This window comes from Nyctibius grandis, chromosome 4 (genome assembly GCF_013368605.1).
Source record: "Nyctibius grandis isolate bNycGra1 chromosome 4, bNycGra1.pri, whole genome shotgun sequence".
In the NCBI taxonomy this organism is placed as follows: domain Eukaryota; kingdom Metazoa; phylum Chordata; class Aves; order Nyctibiiformes; family Nyctibiidae; genus Nyctibius; species Nyctibius grandis.
In genome coordinates this window covers 36,480,228-36,501,947 of record NC_090661.1, presented here as the reverse complement: position 1 = coordinate 36,501,947, position 21,720 = coordinate 36,480,228, and the positions used below count along the sequence as shown (strand labels likewise).

At 36.7% G+C, this 21,720-nt stretch overlaps 1 protein-coding gene across 2 annotated transcripts in view; it reads left to right on the top strand.

Annotated features, from left to right (window-relative positions):
* Nucleotides 1-21,720, top strand: part of RYR3 (ryanodine receptor 3) — a 255,747-nt gene that overhangs the window by 220,399 nt on the left and 13,628 nt on the right. For both annotated transcript variants that reach the window (XM_068397601.1, XM_068397600.1), the window contains exons 85-97: nt 297-425; nt 801-905; nt 2,054-2,135; nt 2,454-3,778; nt 6,960-7,018; nt 9,578-9,746; nt 10,382-10,468; nt 14,874-15,071; nt 15,696-15,826; nt 18,580-18,622; nt 19,188-19,315; nt 20,255-20,315; nt 21,382-21,528. In XM_068397601.1, the coding sequence (XP_068253702.1) occupies nt 297-425; nt 801-905; nt 2,054-2,135; nt 2,454-3,778; nt 6,960-7,018; nt 9,578-9,746; nt 10,382-10,468; nt 14,874-15,071; nt 15,696-15,826; nt 18,580-18,622; nt 19,188-19,315; nt 20,255-20,315; nt 21,382-21,528 (2,664 nt within the window). The remainder of the gene's footprint in view (nt 1-296; nt 426-800; nt 906-2,053; nt 2,136-2,453; nt 3,779-6,959; nt 7,019-9,577; nt 9,747-10,381; nt 10,469-14,873; nt 15,072-15,695; nt 15,827-18,579; nt 18,623-19,187; nt 19,316-20,254; nt 20,316-21,381; nt 21,529-21,720) is intronic.

Here is a 21,720-nt window from a genome sequence, read left to right as displayed (position 1 = left end):
GATATCTAAAATAAAGAATTCTGATTTAATTTATTTCATCTCTTCTTTCCTTTTAAAATAGATGACCTTTCAGAATTCTGTGTGAAACCAGATGTTTGTTAATTTATTCCATTGTTCACTTCTGCAGGGAGCATAGTTAGATAAAAATGAAAAAAGTTATTGCAATGAGAAACAGACTGTCACACAAATACAAAATTTCATCTGCTGCTGATTCAACTTTTGGTGATACAAATGCAGGCAGTAAATACTGCATACAGAATCCAAAATTAGAAAATATAATGTTGTTTTTTTCTTAGGAATCAATCAGTGACTTCTATTGGTACTATTCAGGAAGGGATGTCATTGATGAATCAGGACAACGTAACTTCTCTAAAGCTTTGGCTGTCACTAAACAAATATTCAATTCCCTTACAGAATACATCCAGGTAAACAAAATGTTTTGCTCAAGGTACTAACAATGAAGTTCTATGATTACATGGCGTGATCATGTCCTGTCATAAATTTGTAAATACTTTGGCTTTATTTTTCTTAATTTTGATAAAGTTACATGGAATCACTGGCCCAGTGTAAAGTTAATACTAAAACGTGAATGGCTGCATATTTAACATGATACAATCTCCTATTTGTGCACTAGATGCCAAAGAGACCTTGGGAAGCTTTCTCATGTAGCTGCATGGAAGCCTGAAGTTTCTTCTTTATTTTTTTTCAGGGAGAAATCTTAGGAAAGCAAATTGGTTTATTTGTTTTGTTTTATTTTATTTTATATAAATAAAAAAATGTGTTTTTCTTAATTTTTTTAGGGCCCTTGCATAGGTAATCAACAGAGTCTGGCTCATAGTAGGCTGTGGGATGCAGTTGTTGGCTTTCTTCATGTCTTTGCCAATATGCAGATGAAACTTTCACAGGTATTTTCAGTAGTCAAGTAGTTCTTCTTTGCATATGTTTATAAATTACGGTCAAGTGAATGCTGAAAGCTGTAAAGCAGTTAATGTGCTGATACTCATTGGTTGTGCATGGGCCTATTGTAATGTAGAGGTCCAAGACTGAATCTCAGGACTAGCATCTCCATATCACTCCTTTTAGCATTAATCATCACTGCGCATTCACCTTTTCTGATATCAAGCTCACTGCTTCCAACTCAGTTATACCTTTCTGATAATGAAGGTGGCAATTTGGTCCCTTCCTCCCACAACCTGATGATCTGTCAGAGAAGAAGCACCATTAAAAGCATGGTTCCCATGCTACAGCTAAGTAGGGCAAGAGAAAAGCTGTGAAAGCTTCAAAGAGGGAGGGAATGTGACAGTCAGTCAACTTGTCCAGTTAATTCATCACAGGCACTGAGCAGGAGAGCAACAGGCAGTGTTCCATTTCCCTGTGCAGGGCATTTGGAGTCCCACGCCTCTTCACAGTTTCAGGCTTCTATGTTCTTTTGCGACTTCTGCTTAATGTACCCATACACTCAAGCCACTGGGCACTGAATGCAACAGTGCAGTTATTTCATCACTCTTATCCAGTGTCTCTGCGACCCTCTGACTTACTCATAAGATTTCTTCCCACCCTACAGAAGTATATTGGAATTTTGAGGATACTTAACAGTTTTTAGGTTCTTAATGTTAGTCACAAATCCATGTTAGACTTATCATGTTCTGTAGTTAAACTAAACAGTTCTCGTTTTGTTTGAGTGGTAATGCATTATGCCATTAAATAATCCCTGTGAAGTGAGAAAGGATGGATTCTTTCTGAGATGAATACTGCCAGATCTGTGAAGTAAACAATTATTTTGTGAGTTTCTGCTGTCCCTTATCTGCACTTCGGTACTGCTTAATGCTTTATTAAATCTTATCTTTATGGTATTAATACCTCTGCTGTAGTAAGTTACCCTCCTATTGTATAAGACTTCTGATAGTAATCATAATAAAAGGACAATGAAATGTTGCTGAAGAATGTGAACCACCTTTAGATGGCCATCCTGCATACTGTTTTTTTCCAAATGTATTTAGTTTTCCAGATAAATACAAAGAAAAAAACAACCTTATACTCCTTTTTTTTACAGGACTCTGCTCAGATTGAATTGCTTAAAGAACTGCTAGATTTGCTAAAGGATATGGTAGTGATGCTCTTGTCACTGCTTGAAGGTTGGACATATTTTTCTTTATGGTCAAATATGATTATCTCAGCTTCATAATATAAAGTATGATAATTATGTTAATCTTCCTAAAATGTTTTTTAGTTGCCTTTATGTAATGCCAGGAAAAACCCTATTTCCTGTTTATTTAACAATTATTCTGGAATATACATAGTCATGAAAAAGAGAGCTGCTACAGAAAAGCATGTTGAAAGAAAAAATTACAAAGATTTTAGAACACTTTTGTTCTATTCTGAGCATGAATATGAAATTTATTTATTTAAATGTAGCAATGCCAAATAACTTACTCTTTTAACACATTCCTTAGGTAATGTTGTAAATGGAACTATCGGAAAACAAATGGTAGACACGCTTGTAGAATCATCTAGCAATGTAGAAATGATTTTGAAGTTCTTTGACATGTTCCTCAAGTTAAAAGACCTTACTAACTCAGATGCTTTCAAAGAGCATGACCCAGATGGTAAAGGCGTCATTTCAAAGAAGGAATTCCAGAAATCAATGGAGGCTCAAAAACAATATATACAGTCAGAGATTGAATTCCTGCTGTCCTGTGCAGAAACTGATGAAAATGATATGTTTAACTATGTTGATTTTGTGGAAAGATTCCATGAACCAGCCAAAGACATTGGATTTAATGTAGCAGTATTGCTAACAAACCTTTCAGAGCACATGCCTAACGATTCACGCCTTCAGAGCTTACTCGAACCTGCAGAAAGTGTACTTAATTACTTTGAACCATATCTTGGCCGTATTGAAATAATGGGTGGAGCCAAGAAAATAGAAAGAGTTTACTTTGAAATCAGTGAATCCAGTAGAATGCAGTGGGAGAAACCACAGGTGAAGGAATCCAAAAGGCAGTTCATATTTGATGTTGTAAATGAAGGTGGAGAGCAAGAAAAAATGGAACTCTTTGTGAATTTCTGTGAAGACACGATCTTTGAAATGCAGTTAGCATCCCAGATCTCTGAAATGGATTCATCTGAGAGGCCTGAGGAAGAGGAAGAGGCAGAGCCTTGTCATGTAGCAGATATTGGAGATGATGAGGAAGAAGAAAAGTCCCTGGAATGTGCTTCAGCTTTTGCAATGGCCTGTGTTGCAGTGAAGAAGAATGTTGCCAACTTTTTTAAAATGGTCACTGTGAAGAACATAAGGAAACAATACAGGAAAGTTAGAAAGATGACAGTAAAAGAGATGGTGAAAGTGTTTTTCTCCTTTTTCTGGATCCTATTTGTAGGGATGTTCCAACTGTTCTTTACTATAGTGTGGGGAATTTTCCAGATTCTTTGGAGCACTGTATTTGGGGGTGGCCTTGTTGAAGGAGCCAAAAACATTAAAGTTACTAAAATATTAGGGGACATGCCTGACCCAACACAGTTTGGAATCCATGATGATGTTATGGAAGCAGAAAAAGCTGAAGGCACTGAGCATGGCATCGGAGCTGAACTTGTGCAGTTCGTGCAGGGTGAAAAGGGAGAAACTGACATCATCTCAGACATTTTTGGCATTCATCCAAAGAAAGAAGGTGGCTCAAAACATGGTCATGATGCTGGACTTGGAGATATTGCAGAAATCCTTGGTACTGATATCCAGTTGTCTTTGGAAAACACAGTTCGTAAGAAAAAAGGATTACAGGTATGTTAAAGAGATTTTTTTTATTTCTTTGCAGAAAATAATAATAATACAAATATATTACTGAATTTTCTATTAGTAACTGAATTATTTGACAGTTAACTGATTAATAAATATTCTTGATGAGAAGATACTTTATAATCTGTACTCTTTTAAAAACGAACACGAGAGTTTACATGGCAGAAAAATTCAGCCCACTGTGTTTGGATTGCTAGCAAAAATTGCTAGCAGCTTTCTAGGTTTTTGCTTTAAATGGTTTACAGTCTAGTTTATTCTCCATAGCCCATTTTTTCACAATATATTTCGATTACTTTTACAATCTACTTTCTCCATAATAATACCTTGTTATTATCGTCTGTCTTCTACGTGCTTTACTGATCGCATACAATAAGATAGCCTTTTTCCCAATTGTTTGAAACAACTTTGCCTAAATTTATTGTTACTTTAATGTTTATCATATAATCATTCTTTACTTTTATTCTGTTTTATGGACAATATATTTTGTTCCACTCAGCTGAGCTAAATACAATTTATCATTCTGTTTAAGAATGGATTGAACTAAACGTCAAAAGCCAAATGCATTTGTCATATTTGGAAGGCATTATGTTTCACTCTGCACTTAGATCTGTTTCTACTTGGTATTCAAATACAGCTTTCCTCTCATCATTAATCCACATCTTTATGGTATGCTTTCCAGATATTTTCAAGATAAACCTCTGTTGTACAACTTCTTAGTTCATTACCTCCTCTTCATTCATATGTTTTTCTCCAAGATTTGTTTATTGCCTAGATGGAACTATATTTTTCCATCCTGCCTCATTTAGCATAAATTTGATGTGGTTGGTATTTAAAAATACTATTTTAACTTACGGATCTTAGCATGTCTGAGTAAATATTTTAGAATTTTTTTCAACAATAGATGAATAAATATTTTACTTCAGATCTGAGTAAATATTTTAGAATCTCCTTTGCTTTACTTTGATTTATACATTTCTCTTAGATGTGTTGGTAACTATTGATAAAAATGCTTGGTAATTTATGCAGATACTTTGGGTCATTAATGTGAAGTCAGCTATGCAATTTATCCAGCTTTTACCTTTAATGTTATCTAGTGAAACCTAGCAAAATAATGGTTACACTAATTCTATATTACAGAAATTGCTATTCACATTGTGTATATGAACAACCTGTGTAATCCAGTTAGAGCACTGGATATAATTATTCAGTACAAGTCAAAGAAGAAACAGCAATATAAGAATCAAAAATTCCCTTCAGGAAGTCACTATGTCTTTCTTAAGTATTTACAATAATAAAACTAACACGAAGTGATAGAAACAGAAATTCACCTCTGTATACTGGAAAAGCAATTGTGTAGTGATAAGGTCAATGACATTACCATATAGCCAGAGAAACTGAAAAATAACCTGTGGAATTGTATATGATGAATATTGTTAGGACTTAGTTTTTGCAGTGAAATTCCACAAGAATCTGTGCTGAGAATCTGTGCTGAGAGCCACGTGGGTTCACAAATAAGATAAGTGAGTAGTGAGCTAACTCACTGAGTTTGCTGATAAATCTAAGTTCTTCCTAGCTGTAAAATCAAGAGCTAACTGCAAAGTTGCCTTAAAATAGCAGATGAATATTGAAGTGATGTATATGGGAGGAAAAGTTACAATTTTACATGTAAAATGTTGATTTTGAGCTCATTGTTACTGCTTGGGTATGAAATCTTGGGAATATAATAGAGTTGTACAGAAGTATCAGTTCAATGTCAATCAACACAGATCAAGAAAGCAAACTGAAATTTTGAATTGCTGAGAAAGGAATAGAGAGAGGAAACCCCCAGAATATTATTATGCTCATGAACCCAAAGTATATCTGTTTCTTGAAGACCAGGTTCCCCAATTTCAAAAAAAAATGTGATAAAACAACTGGAAAAGGTTCAGTGAAGGTCAAAAAGTTATCAAAACTTGATATGGAACAAATCTTTTGTATGGAATTAAGTAGGTTAAGCCTCTTCAGCCTGGAAAGGAGACAACTGAGAATATGACAGAGGAATGGAGAGGATGGATAGGGATTTATTAATTCCTCCCCCACCATAGCCCTTAGAAGAACTAGGCATCATCAAATGATCTCTGAATTACCCTCCACCAGCTTGAGATCTTAGGGGAAACTCTGTGGAAGAGTTACACACGTTTCCATCACGTGTACCAGATGAGGTTCTTTCAATCACCGGTACTAGATGAGGTTCCATAGATAAGAGGTGAGATAAGCAAGGCAAAATCGATTTAGTAAATTATTTTGTAAATTCTTTTACTACTTATGTGGGAGAGATAGGCATCCAGGTGAGAAGTGGGCGAAAAGTTTACATAACTATATTTATGTATTAACCAGAAATGTAGGAGAATACACCAATAGACAGTTGGTTTTTAAGCACTTTGAGAGAATACAGAAGAGGGTAAAGAGTTAAGATAGGTTTTTGCAAAAGTGAATGGTAAAAAATTTAGGCACTTTAGATTCCTTTGTGAATCTAGGACTTCAGAGCCTGCATCTCTTTAGTTTCCAGTGAAGCTTAGATACTCAAACTGCATTTGAAATGAGTTTACTTTGGTCTTGCAACACTGAGCCTAAAGGTGTTTGAAATCCAGGCCCCAGTTTCTTTGCTGCAGTTAGCCATCTGTAAAATTATTGGGTTTTGTAATATCTGATAATTACACAGATGTTTTTCATATTTTTGATGCTATCATTGGTATATTATTCCTTGTTTCATATATGGAATGAAGGAAAATGGTGATCATGTTCTATATAATCAGTAACTGCACTGAGTCTTTGTGAGTGACTTTTGTATTAGGGTATCATCTGGATGTAGTTACCTTCATCGTCAGCTAGTCACATAATCTGTCTGATAACCATGTATAACTACTTGAAGTTGTTCAGTCAACTGGGCTAGTTACAGTATTGATAACACTAGACTGAAAAAAGCTATCAGAAGAATTTCTGCAGTTTTCACTGTTAAAATCTAGTCTGAGCTGTCTATTTTTAAAAATCTAACACTTTAAAAGTGCAAAGTGGTATAAAAATACAGTGTGGTAATTATTTTATTTGTTTCTTAGAAAACAGTAACTAAAGTTACCAACATTTTTTTTTAATGGATCCATTTTGACAGTTAAAATACTTTTTGCAGGTATCTGAAATTGCAAAAGAAGCTGAAACAGAAAGAAAAGCAGAAGCTGAGAAGGCTGAGTAAGTTATTTTTACACAATTCCTGTTTAATTCCTTGCTACTTCTTAATGCTAGATAATTTGGCCCAAAAGAATCCAAGCAATGCTCAATATTCAAAGCACTTTACGTACACTTTGTCTCATCAGTATTTTGAAAAGCAGCACAATCCCTATGAGGTGGCAGACCATCTCAGTGGGCAACAAAATGGTAATCTGATTTTTGTGGCCTTTGACAATTCTGCATATATAAATCTGTGGCCATTGTCTTTTTAAAAATTCCCATAACTACCTTTAAAAATGAGCATCAGTTTTGAAAACAACTCTGCAACTTGCCACACTGCTATTTACACTTTCCCTACTACCCACTATAATTTTCAGGCAACAATAGCTGATCATTGAAACACAAGGTGTGACTAACCCAACAATATTATTGATGTTTTATCTGTTCTCAAGTTGTGAACTTGACAGCAGATACATTTCTTTGTCCAGTCATCCTACATATGACTGCCTTATAAATAGCTTTTAAAATGCTTACCTTGCTTTAGCAGCATCCTACTTTTAAGGGCTTTCTGGACCTGCAGCCACATTGTTGGCTTGCAGCCTGCTGAAAGCCCTTAAAATATTTGTAGACACATGCAAAAGATCTCCTAGAGATTCAAAAGCTATACATCATTTTTTTTTGTTTTCTATTTTGCTTTATGTTTAAAATGTTTACTTCAGCCTCATTTATCTTTCTCCTCTTACCTGCCAAAGCTAATATTTTTAAGTGTGCCATTGGGGTCAATATTTTAGGACTGGATGCACTTTGTATAGTTTGTCTGAAAAGCATCCTTTTTTTTCCTCTGTATATATATGTTTATATGTGTGTATGTATGCATACATGTATATCTATGTGTATATACATATATGTATGTCTTACATGGACAAGAATGTGTACACGTATACGTATGCTCACATGTGTGCATTTAAATGAGTTTTTTGGTTTTTTTTCTGTTACCTCGTTAAAGTATGCCAACAACACTATCTGATGGTTCAATATATTTTCATTTCCTATCTGTTACATTTCAGGCTGTGTCTAACATACTTCAGCTAAAAAGTCCCCTTCTCGCATTTTATTGTCACAGAATTGTTTTGATGATTTGTCTCTCTCTTCAGTCCCTGCAGGGATGATAAGCACATTATTTTCATTGTTTAGAGCACTGCTGGTAATTTAAAAGTGTACTTAAGCTCTTGTATGGTTTTTTTGGTACCATGTATCCAAAGAACCTGTTGATGAGTGTTACTCAGTATGAAGACAGTAACTTAAAAATAAGCAGTTTCAGAAACTGTTGTTTTATCTAGACCATGTTAGGATGTACTGGTAAGTTGGTTAGTATTTAGATTGGTCAAATGACCCCTTTTAAAATCTGTCACTGCTGGGCTTTTTCCTTTGTTGTCTGATTTTAGTCTCCTGATGCTACACTAGTAGCATATTCACCAGTGCTTCAGTGAAGCAATTTATAAATATCTAGGAATTAGTCCAAAATCTCCTGTGACACTCATTTTCTTATTTTAGGGTTTTTCACCTTATTTTCCATAAGCATGATCTTTTTCTACCTCTGTTATTTTATTGGACTTATTTTCCCTAAGCATGATCTTTTTCTACCTCTGTTATTTTATTGGACTTATTTTCCCTATTCCCTGTTGTCTTCTCATGTCTGCCATATTCAAATGTCTTCAGCTTAAAAATTTGAATTTAAATGGCTTACATTTCTGCAGCTGCAACAGGGACTTTTTTTGGTAGAAGATAAACACATTCTTAGAAACCCATCATATGATTCCGACTGCAGTAGTAGCGTGATAAAGTGAACCACATACTGCATTTCTTTATCCTCATACCTAAAACTTTCAGTCACCTCGATGCCTCAACATTCTTTTACGTATATGCAAATTCAGCTTTTTTTTAGTTTAGTAACTAAATTCTTCTATTACTACATACACTCTCGATAATTTTCATAAAGACAGTTCAGTGGTGCAGGAGGAATGATTGTCATCCTCTACAAACTTTGTCAGGTGAGACTCTCTGAAGCAAACTTCCTTGTTATTACTCATTCATCTCTGTAACAACAGCGATTGCCTTGACTGAAATGAATTAATTTTATGATACTGTGATTCAATTATGATACTGTGTACCAAATCCCAAAAGCTTTATTTCTGTTTTTCAGCCCCAGGCTCAAGAAAGTACATGTGAACTCTTAAAATTCTTATGTTGCTTGTATAGAGTATATATGTACTTCACCGGTTTTGGCAAACATTATCTACTTCACATTTGGTACAGTAACTTCTGCCTGGTTTTTGGGTTTTTAGCCTTTTGATCTCCCTTCAGCAACTCTATTCTTGCATATCATTTGAAACTAAGGTCACTTTTTTTTTACTCTGGATTTACTGTCTACCTCAGGTCTTTTACTTACAATCATTTTTCTCCCAGTGTCAAAACTAACTTTCAAAGCCAAACTTTCTGAATTAGAATTCCTTCTAAATGAAAGCATTTACAATACAGAAGTTTGGCTAAGTATTTTTGTTTAGATAACCTTTCTTCTAGCATGGAAGATGGTGAGAAACAAGATAAAGCAAAGGAAGTACAATCTGAGCAGCTAGAAGAGGGAAAAATGAAGAAAAAGAAGCGAAGGCATGGACAAAAATTTGAGAAACCGGAGGCTGTTATGGCTAACTTCTTCAAAGCTTTGGAAATTTATCAAACAAAAATGCTTGTAAGTTTTTCTTAAATTCTTTTAGTCACTGAATTTTTATTTATGTAATATAGAACACGTGTGATATTGAAGCGAGAAATGTCATCATAAAAGAAATATTGGCATGAGTTTTCAAATGACTGGCTGTATTCAGTCTTTTGTGATTTTTGTAATACTTCATAGAGTTATAGAAATAAAGTGTTTGTGTATGTAATTTATCCTATCTTGGTCTAACAGGACAGATTAACCTCTCGAGCTCCTTGTTAGGAGCTCCCTATTTTGCATAATCTAATTTCTAGAATCTGTAATTCTATTTCCTGTAAGATTTTTCTTTGTTCTTAAAAACATCAAATGATGAGCTCTCTGAAACCTTCTCAAGTAGTTTATTCCAGTATTCTAGAATTTCTTTTTCAGACTTCCTTCTAGAAAGTTTCCTTTAATATTCTATTTCAGTCTTCCCTGTTGCAATTTTAAGTCCATTATTTTTAATCACACTTACCATTAAATGGGAGAACAGGCTGACAAGAAATGCCTTTGCTCATTATACCTGGCGTATGAACGCAACACAATTATGTATTTACTTTCTTAGAAACCTTGCTACCTACTTATCTTGATATTAGCTACAGGTCACGTCTAATTTTTTCTCTTTCTTTCAGCACTACTTGGCAAGAAATTTTTATAACTTAAGGTTTCTTGCTCTATTTGTTGCATTTGCCATCAACTTTATTCTTCTATTTTACAAGGTAAGATTATACATTGTTCTTTAAATGTTTTTTGGTTACTCCAAGAGGAATATTTAATGATGGTTTCAAGGCTTGTTTAAGAAAGCCATTATTACAAGCCCTTCAAACATGAACTAAAGCATTTAGAACTCAAGATCAGAGCATCCCAACAGGTAGGAAGTCAAGTAAGGGTACCAGGAGACCTGCATGGTTGAACAGGGAACTGCTGGGCAAACTCAAGTGGAAGAAGAGGGTGTACAGATCATGGAAGGAGGGGCTGGCCACTTGGGAGGAATATAAGTCTGTTGTCAGAGGATGTAGGGAGGCAACTAGGAAAGCTAAGGCCTCCTTGGAATTAAACCTTGCAAGAGAGGTCAAGGACAACAGAAAGGGCTTCTTGAAATACATTGCAGGTAAAGCCAACACTAGAGGCAATGTAGGCCCACTGATGAATGAGGTGGGGGCTCTGGAGACAGAGGATAAAAAGAAGGCGGAGTTACTGAATGCCTTCTTTGCCTCTGTCTATACTGCTGGAGGCTGTCCTGAGGAGCCCCGGACTCCTGCGGCCCCAGAAGAAGTCAGGATAGAGGAGGAATCTGTCTTGGTAGATGAGGGCTGGGTCAGGGACCAATTAAGCAACCTGGACGTCCATAAATCCATGGGCCCTGATGGGATGCACCCGCGGGTGCTGAGGGAGCTGGCGGAAGTCATTGCTAGGCCACTCTCCATCATCTTTGCTAAGTCGTGGGCAACGGGAGAGGTGCCTGAGGACTGGAGGAAAGCGAATGTCACTCCAGTCTTCAAAAAGGGCAAGAAGGAGGACCTGAGTAACTATAGACCGGTCAGCCTCACCTCCATCCCCAGAAAGGTGATTGAGCAACTTGTTCTTGGTGCTGTCTCTAGGCACATCAAGGATAGGGGGATCATTAGGGGCACTCAGCATGGCTTCACCAACGGGAAGTCTTGCTCAACCAACTTGATAGCCTTTTATGAGGATGTTACCCGGTGGATAGATGATGGTAAAGCTGTGGATGTGGTCTATCTCGATTTCAGTAAAGCGTTTGACACTGTCTCCCACAGCATCCTCGCAGCTAAACTGAGGAAGTGTGGTCTGGATGATCGGGTAGTGAGGTGGATTGTGAACTGGCTGAAGGAAAGAAGCCAGAGAGTAGTGGTCAGCGGGACAGAGTCCAGTTGGAGGTCTGTGTCTAGCGGAGTTCCGCAAGGGTCGGTTCTGGGACCAGTTCTATTCAATATATTCATTAATGACTTGGATGAGGGATTAGAGTGCGCTGTCAGCAAGTTCGCTGATGACACAAAACTGGGAGGAGTGGCTGATGTGCCGGAAGGCTGCGCAGCCATTCAGAGAGACCTGGACAGGCTGGAGAGTTGGGCGGGGAGAAATTTAATGAAATATAACAAGGGCAAGTGTAGAGTCCTGCATCTGGGCAAGAACAACCCCATGTACCAGTACAAGTTGGGGACAGAGCTGTTGGAGAGCAGCGTAGGGGAAAGGGACCTGGGGGTCCTAGTGGACAACAGGATGACCATGAGTCAGCAGTGTGCCCTTGTGGCCAAGAAGGCCAATGGCATCCTGGGGTGTATTAGAAGGGGTGTGGTCAGCAGGTCGAGAGAGGTTCTCCTCCCCCTCTACTCTGCCCTGGTGAGGCTGCATCTGGAATATTGTGTCCAGTTCTGGGCCCCTCAGTTCAAGAAGGACAGGGAACTGCTAGAGAGAGTCCAGCGCAGAGCCACGAAGATGATTAAGGGAGTGGAACATCTCCCTTATGAGGAGAGGCTGAGGGAGCTGGGTCTCTTTAGCTTAGAGAAGAGGAGACTGAGGGGTGACCTCATTAATGTTTATAAATATGTAAAGGGCAAGTGTCAAGAGGATGGAGCCAGGCTCTTCTCAGTGACATCCCTTGACAGGACAAGGGGCAATGGGTGCAAGCTGGAGCACAGGAGGTTCCACTTAAATTTGAGGAAAAACTTCTTTACGGTGAGGGTGACTGAACACTGGAACAGGCTGCCCAGAGAGGTTGTGGAGTCTCCTTCTCTGGAGACATTCAAAACCCGCCTGGACGCGTTCCTGTGTGATATGGTCTAGGCAATCCTGCCCCGGCAGGGGGATTGGACTAGATGATCTTTCGAGGTCCCTTCCAATCCCTAACATTCTGTGATTCTGTGATTTAGATATGAAGTAGTTAAAATAATATTTTAAATTTTGTAACTAAAATTTGTGATATTAAACCTGTTCTGTTTTTACTTTACTCAGGCTGAGTGAAAACATGTATTTCACCCATCCTTTATAGTTGAGCTTGTGTTTCTAGGCATCTTTTCATTTACTCACATAAGTCTGTTATTGTTTGGATTGTTAATCTTGTCATGGGAAATTTGAAATCCAACTAAAATAACTCAAATATCAAAACTGTTGCATTTTTTCTCTCATTTGTTTTAAAGATTGTGAGAGACTTCACCTGATTATTCTCAATTATTATAGTTCTGTTTTTTCTAAAGAACCCTACTGGCTACATTCATTTTTGACTGGGAAATAGTTTATACATAATTTCAGAATCATGTTAATGTCTCAATTTAACTAGATGAGCTCATATGTTTTAGTTATACTTAATTTGTTAATAATTTTGTTTTCATAGGCCTTTCAGGCCTAGGGTTTGGCATTTTGGGGGGAGTGCTTGTTTCATTTAATTTCTTTTTTCATATTTTTTTCATTAATTTAGTAATCTCTAATGAACATCAAATGTGTATTTTTTTCCCATTCTGTGTTTCCATGTGAGAGTATAATTCAGTTTTCATACTTATTCGCTCCATTTTCTTTGTTGTTATTGCCAATATGATTGTTAGTGACTGTTGTGATGAAGATATTTCTATACTGGGATTGAGACTTTGATGGACTGGTATGAGCAGGCAGAAGAAATATAAAGCAAGAGAAGCCTTTTCATAGTAGGCTACAGTTCTTTTTTTATATCACTGATGAAGAAGGTTATACATCCATACTTTAAACTTAATCTTAGGGTTTTACCTGAATCTAATGAGTTGTTTCAGGTTCTGGTGTATAACCCAATGATACGAAGCAGAACACCATTTTATTCCTGAATCTTCACAACCTTTATCCATGAAAAGGAGTAGAAGTCACTAAAGAGAACTCCCATCCATAAAAGCCTCGTTTTTTTTTTCCTTCCCTTACAGATTTGAAGTTCACAAGAAAAGTCCTCATTTATCTTTATCCTGGAATCCAGCCATTTTGATTTTCCCCTTCTAGATATAGGGTGCAAGTTGCAATAAGCTGATGAACCTTGTGTTTTCCGATACTACATTTTCTAGTTCTGTTGTTTACAACCAAAAACTTCAGAGAAGACAAAAGCAGCTGGCTGAACATTGAGTCTAGAAGTAACTGAATCTTGATCCCAAATATCTTGAAAAGCAACTCCTACAACACAGTTATAGTCTCAGAGACAGGGCAGGTAAAGACGTAAAAGGCTTTTGAAAACTGGGTAGAATGTGTGTGCACCATTTCAGGAGAAAGACCATCAGGGCTATTTAAGGCTCCCTTCTTGCCTTTCTCTTTCCATCCCACATGGTTAGAGAGGATGGACTTCAAAGGTATATGCAGAAGTCTGCTTTTGTCTATGCCAGTCCTTTTCTCCCCACTCTCTTCTGCTTCTCATTGGGTCTTGTGGGTCAGCCAACAACCCATTCTATTGCAAAGCAAGGACAAAACATTGTGTTTATCAGTACAAGTCCATCTGTCACAGACAGAAAAGAATCAGTGGGAGCCAAACAGGACTGAACAGGACTTCAGCTTTCAGATAAAGCTGTCAAAAGAAGGGCACTTAGGGCTTTTATTTTAAAGGCCAGGTTTTTAAAGTCGCTGGAAGAATTTAGGGCAGTAAGTCAGCTTTATGGCTTGGAGTATTTATGAAATACTGATTAAATACTGTATTAATTTGTAAGCTCTAAACTAAGTCATGAAATAAAAATTTATGGACAGTGTACAAGCTGATAACGTGAGAATTTTGTTTCTTTCTAGACTATAGTAATCAGGAACAACATAGATTACAAAACAGACCCTAAATTCAGTCATATTAGATAACCCTGTCATTGCTCGGTTCTTCCAAGAAAACATTTTCGCGTAACTTTCTCATTGGTTGGTTTGGTTTTGCTATGGCACTGTTAAAGGAGAGATTTGTAAACTGTGATATGCCTGTACTTGCCTTTTCTAGATTATCTTTTCAGTGACATGAGACAATGTGGAAACGTCTGCTGTGAAAATGAAGGACATTACTTTCAAAGCTAATGCTCTATCATCATCCCACGAGCAGGCTTTGCAAACATCATTTGTCATTGTTAGTAAAGGAAAAGTTTGTAAGTTTATTGTGTGTTTTCAATGTGCTTGAATTTCTCTTAGGTGACAGAAGAGCCACTTGATGAAGTAGAGGAAGACTCTAATCTCTGGAACTCTTTTGATGAAGAGGAAGAGGAGGAGGGCATGGTGTTTTTTGTTCTGCAAGAAAGTACAGGTTACATGGCACCTGCTCTCAGAGCATTGGCAGTTATTCATACTATCATCTCCTTTGTCTGTGTAATTGGATACTATTGCTTAAAGGCAAGTTCTGAGTCTTATTCTAATCTGTTATTTGTTAAAGAACATCGGCTATGTCCCAAAGTGATTTTTGGAGCTAATACTGAAATACCTATTTGTATCTAGTTGTTTACAGATTCTCACTGCTCAATATGTAGATGTTTTTGTCATGTACTCAGTCTGGCAGAGATGGAGTTAACTTTCTTCACAGCAGTGTGTATGTTTTGGATTTGTGGTTAAAACAGTGTTGGTAACACCACCCATCTTTTGGTTATGGCTGAACAGTGCTTGCACAGTGTGGTCTTCCTCTTTGCTTTACCCACTCTGAGCATCCCCCAGCAAGTACATTGGGAGGGGGCAAGAAGTTGGGAGAGGGCACAGCTGGTACAGCTGACCTGAATGGACCAAAGGGATGTTCCATATCATGTAATGTCATGCTCAGCAATAAAAAGTGGCAGGGTGGCGGGGCTTGACTTCCAAGCCGGCCATTGCTCAGAGACTGGTCAGGCATTGATCTGCTTGTGGGAGGTGCTACTGTGATGTTTGGTCTTATATAGTATTAGAAAGAGTACTTAATACTGTAGGTAGATATCATGGTTTCTAATAATATATAAACCATGACAAAGATGTCCACTGTCGTTTTCATAGGTCCCTCTGGTTGTATTCAAGAGAGAAAAGGAGGTAGCTAGAAAGCTGGAATTTGATGGACTATACATAACTGAACAGCCATCTGAAGATGATATTAAAGGACAATGGGATCGCCTGGTTATAAATACTCCGTATGTAAAATTAAATGATTCTATGTAAACTGTTTATAAATATTCTAGCTCACTAAGCCACTGATCTAGAACCTTCCCTGTCCACCTGCCACCTAGTTCATCTAAAAGAATGACTTTCTTTCCCGCTTCTTGCTAACAGAATTTGTATATGACAAGAGAAGTAACTCTAGTGTAAAATAGCAATCCCAGAATTTGAGTAGGCCTGACAGGAATTACTGTCAGGTTGTATGCATTAGCAAATAGTGTTAGTAGTCATACGGTGATTCTAGAAGACTCACTTGCTATTCTGTGAGTGAATGATACAAGTGTAGGCAAGAAAAAGAAAAATATCAGTAAGCTGCAGCAGTCTGTAGGAGTGACACAGAGAAATACAGCAAGTCAACTCCCTTCCCTTGAAACAATGCCTTGTCTACAGGCTATTTTTCAGAATTTACTGTTTCAAAACAGATAGAATCATGTTTTGGTACTAGTATACCTAGACTTAGATTCCCGTCTTTGCCTAATAGTATCATAATTTAAGGACAGTAACAGAAAGCTGGAAAAGAACAGCGTACTTTACAAGTCACAAAGTAGTTGTGGCCAGTATGTGCAGGCATAAGTAAGTATTTGATAAAAACAAGACAGGAAAAATAATCAACTAAATGCATCAGAGTGACAATATGCTGCCAAATAGCCAAAATATCTATCAATCAGTCATACTCAACTTTTGTACATTATAAATAGTGCCCATAGTACTTTCATTAAAATTAGAATGTCTAAAATATTGGAAATTCTTGAATGCTTTGTTTTCCTGCACCTGAATTTTTAAGAATTTTCCTTAATTTCAGTTAGAAATACAGACTAGCACATATTATTAAAGTTACAACAGAAGGTAATTGGGAAACTGGAGAGCTTGCTTAATTTCCAACCTGTTTCTTCAGCTATTGATAGGAAGCTATGTAGACATCCAGTAAGTTTATCCTCAGCAAAAACAAGCATGAATTAATGAGATATATTGTCAGTTTAGCCCAAATGACATGCTGTACAGCCTGTTCTCAGCATGTTACACTATCTACTAAAGTTGAATAAAAGATTAAGGCTAATTTAAGCAGACTAATCCTTCCCTCTAATGGGAACTGATTCTCAAGGTTTGGTGCAGGTATTGTACCATCAGGATAACCACTGCTGGAGGGTACCCAGTGCTGTGTATATACCGAAATGGGCTTTCTATAAGTGGAAAATAAAGTAATTAAAAAGGCAAAAGAGGTTTCCTGATAAACGTAGCACTGTTAGATGTTTAGTGGTAAAAGAGAGAGACACAAGCTGGCTTCGTTAGAGACATACTTTGCTTAAAAGTCTGAGAAATCAAGGAAAGAAATAATACAGAGCATTGAACCCAAGTATACTGAGTCACTGGAACCATTTACCTTTATCTTGAGTAATCTCATTCAGAACTTCAGTTCAGAAAAATAAAATATCGAGCACTTCATAGTAGTTGGGAAGTTTTTCTCACATCCCAGCAGAACAGTGTTCTGGAATCTCATGTTTCTGATGTTAACACTTGCTTTATTTTACCAATACTGTCCTTTAGTTTAAGCAGTTCTTCTTTTTTACCTTCCTACATATTTGCTCAACTCAATGTTACATCCAGGAAATGGGGAGAGAAAAACCTTGAATTTTGTAGTGTTTCCGGGTAATTGGCATTCTTCAAAACTGACATAATATACAGTAAGACCGTCAGACTGAGAGATTCCTGGGCACTGCTATTCGTAAGACAGTTCAAGAACAATATTTGTTTATGACCAAGTTGAAGATCAGGGAAATGTCACTGATAAGAATACTGTCTTTTTTCTTGCAGGTCAAAGCTGATGTATTTTTTCCTAGTGTCTGTTGTAAGATCTGCCCTGAATAAAACTGCTTGCTTATTGAAGCATCATGGTTGCTCACTACTCTCAAAAAAAGCAGGGAATTTTCAATAAAAGATACCCTGACACTTCTTCAATATTTAAGAGTTACTGCTTCATTTATTTCTCTTTCATATACACAATAGCTTTTCTTTTAATTACCAGTGTGGGTATGGCTACTCAGAGGCAGCTGATCTGAACTGTCTTGCAGCTTTAGAATTATAAATGGTTTTTACCTTGTCTTCTTCTGGGATGTCAGATCCAGTAACAACAATATGATACATCTGAGAACAAGATTACCGCTAACCCCTGTTTTTGCCAAATGATCTTTGCAATTTTCTGGGATTTTTAAAATATTTTTTGAATTTTAATTTTATATTGGCAAACTGTCCACTGGTTCCCAAGTGTTCAGCCTCTATTTGAAATGTAATCCAGTGAACTTAAAAATTATTTATGCTACAAGACTCTCTTATTTTCCTCTGAAAATCATTGATTTTAAGGCTAGGAGCAGTAAAGTATTTATTTAGGAGATGAATGATATTACAGTGACTACCCTGACATTATTGAGTTGTAGGCGATTAGGTGATAATATTTAGCCTGCTGTCCTTTTGTAGCCAATCATATTTGTGGATGTGAAAAAGAAAAGAGGGTGGAAAAAAAAGATGATATTGCAGCGAATGATGATTAATTATAGCCATTGTGCACATGAAAAGAAATTGTTCTTGTAATTCGAAGTGCAGTGTGTGAGTGAATGAAATTGTACCATAATCTGCAGTGATCAGGAGCACGGTATTTTTTTTTTTTCATTGTTTTTTTTTCTTTCCCCTAACAAGTTAAATAACTTGAAATATCTTTGCCTTATCTATGTAGGTCCTTTCCTAACAATTACTGGGACAAATTTGTAAAACGGAAGGTAGGCTTTTTATATTTCTATTATGTTAGTCACAGCAATAATCTACTATTCAGTTAATTTGGATATCTAGGTGTAATATACTTCTGTACACATAAACATACAAATAATTGAGAACTGAAATTTGTTTTATGGAATTCATTGTTGTGGTAAATGTCTCAGTGAACAGGCAGCTGCAGCATAGGTGGGAGGAGGGAGGAAGACAGAAGGCTGTGGTTTCCTTCTTAGACTCAGGCATTTGAAATAAATTTGTGTTATCAATCAGCCATGCAGGTCTAATTTACAGTCATTGTCGTCTTTAGGATACAAAGCCCCCTAAAAAAAGAAAAACATGCCAGCTTAAATGATGGCAAATTATACATAAGCTTTCAGATAATAGCCTTTAACGCTTCTACTTTTCTTTTGTGTGCTCCCCCCGCTTGGCTTCGTGGGAGTTCTGACTGTTCTAGTAGTGTTAATTGTGAAAGACTTTTTTTTTGTTTTAATTTCTGACAACTACTGGCTTAAAGTAGGGTGCATGTCACTGAGGTCCTTCTCTGAGCAAAAGCTTCTCTTCTTCCATTTTTAGGTTATTAACAAGTATGGAGACTTATATGGAGCAGAGCGCATAGCAGAACTTTTGGGTTTGGACAAAAGTGCCCTTGATTTTAGTCCAGTGGAAGAGAGCGAACTAGAAAAGGCATCTCTTGTATCATGGTATGACTTCTGAACTTCACACACAAATTATGTGCTGGCATAACTTCACGGTCAAAGATAAAAATGGATTTTATATTGAAACTGTATTGATATTTTCCTCCGCATGGAAAATTCAAATGGTAAAGTCTTTCTAGTGTGGAAGTAAAATAAAAAAGCTTTTTGTTTGTTCTAAAATATACTTGCACTTGTGTTATAAAAGTAAGGAAAAAAAACCCACATGAGTTGATGCTGACTGATACAATTGGGCACTATTATTTTAAACAATAATCAACGCAGCATTTAAAAGTTCTTTAGGTGTTATAGCAGAGTTAGTTTATAAACCAAAGGACAGAAAAATTATTGATAACAAATATCTAGATGCCAGGTATCTAGAAAAAATTCAGAGATGTTTTCCTGACTTAATCCACCAGTGAAGATGAGAGTTTGAAAGTATCCAAGTCCTAAATGATTTAGGCTCCTACAAGAGTTTGGGTTCCTCGATACTTAAGGCACACAAGAAGGATTTCTGTTTGCATGTCATCTAATGGCTAATAAAATATTTGGAATCTGGCAAAAGGCATTACCTTTTCTCTTGGTAATTTTGGCAGCATTTTACACTAGACAGAACACTTACCTCTTGAATTCAAGCAATTCTGGCTCCACATTTCCCTACTTTTAACACACATTTTCATTTTTGTAAGCCTGGAATATGGCAGTATCACTCCTACTGAAATTGTTTCACCAGTTTCAATGGTTCAGACACTGTGTATGGGTGCCCAAAGTTAATGAGTACTCTCTGAAAAATGAAGCACTTACATCATTCAAAAAATAAAAAGCTAATGTATATCACCACCTTCAGCAAACAAATGTGAAGCGCCAAACCTCGTTTGTTGTTTATACTTACAGAATTCAATACTTAGTTTTGACATTGACGCATTTCAAAAATTTGGGATTTCCTAGGTTAAGCTCCATTGATACAAAGTACCACATTTGGAAGCTTGGAGTTGTTTTCACTGATAATGTGAGTATGTTCGCCTAGAAGAATATGCTTTGATTTACTCTAAACATGATTGTCTGTCTTCCACCATCTGCTTTTATTTTAAACAAACATACACAAATAATATTGCATTACAGAGCCATTTTAAAATAGTATTTTCTGTCTTGTGTTGTAGCTATTTGCTTTAATTTATGTTAGAATTTTATTCTTGATTCTGAAGGGCAATATGTACCTCCTTGCCATTAATACAATGTCAGCATTTTGGAAGTTAATGGTACATTAATTTTGTAGAATCAATCTAGCAACCAAAGCTGTCTTTTCTAAAATCAAGTGCAGTCTACAGAAAGTTATCCTTTTTGCTTCTTGAATCATCTGTGTTTGACATGGTTGGTTAATTCTTTCCTTTCATACCTTCTCCTTTGAAAGGACTACGCTTATATTAAAATTCCTTTTTCTTTGAATCCTCTTTTTGCATCCTCTTGAGCATTCCCAAACAAACAAGAGGGCCAAGGTGAATCAAGTGAAGATATATAAATTCATTATGCGCTAAAAGTACACTGAGCCATTGTTCTTCAGTAAGAGCTTTCACGTCAAAGTGGTTCACTGCTTGTTAAAAGAATAAGCTGTATTATGTGCCTTAGGTCTTCTGGGTGTCCTGGTTGACATGGTCTGGGACTTAAAGTGTCTCAAGAGTAATACGATGCATTTTCTTTCCTCGTGAATCAGTATTAAAATTTAAAGTACTGTGTAACAAGCTCCCCAACCAAAACAGTTTTAAGGTAGGGGATTTTGATGTTAATAACATATATGCTGAAGACTGCCTTTACGTATGTAAAGACAGAGGTCTCCTTAGCGTAACTAAGCAATAAACACTCCTTAAATGAACAGTGGAGATGACAAGAGACAGAGTAAGACAGTCTTTTTGAAAATGTAAAATATAGAGGTATTACATCCAGACTGTGATTCAAATCAGATCATGATAACATTACTTTATTTCATAACTGGTGTGACTAGAAGAAAGCTGTATTCTGGATCCAGTAATGCACATTAGCACCTGCTAACATTCTGTCACTTTTCACTTTCTCTGCAGTCGTTTTTATACTTAGCTTGGTACACATCTATGTCTATCCTTGGGCACTACAACAACTTCTTCTTTGCTGCTCATCTGCTGGATATTGCTATGGGTTTCAAGACATTGCGAACCATTTTGTCTTCAGTCACTCACAATGGCAAACAGGTTAGTGCTACGTGCAAAGGTTTGAAAATGAATGCGTTTTGTAACAGTACTGAAAAAAATCTTGTGGTACCTAGGAAATGGTGGAATGCAATCCATTTTGATCATGATTGGATTAAAGAATGATCCCATTGTGTCTTCTGCAGCACATTTAATGCATGTTAAATCCTATGAAATTATAATAATCTGTACCCA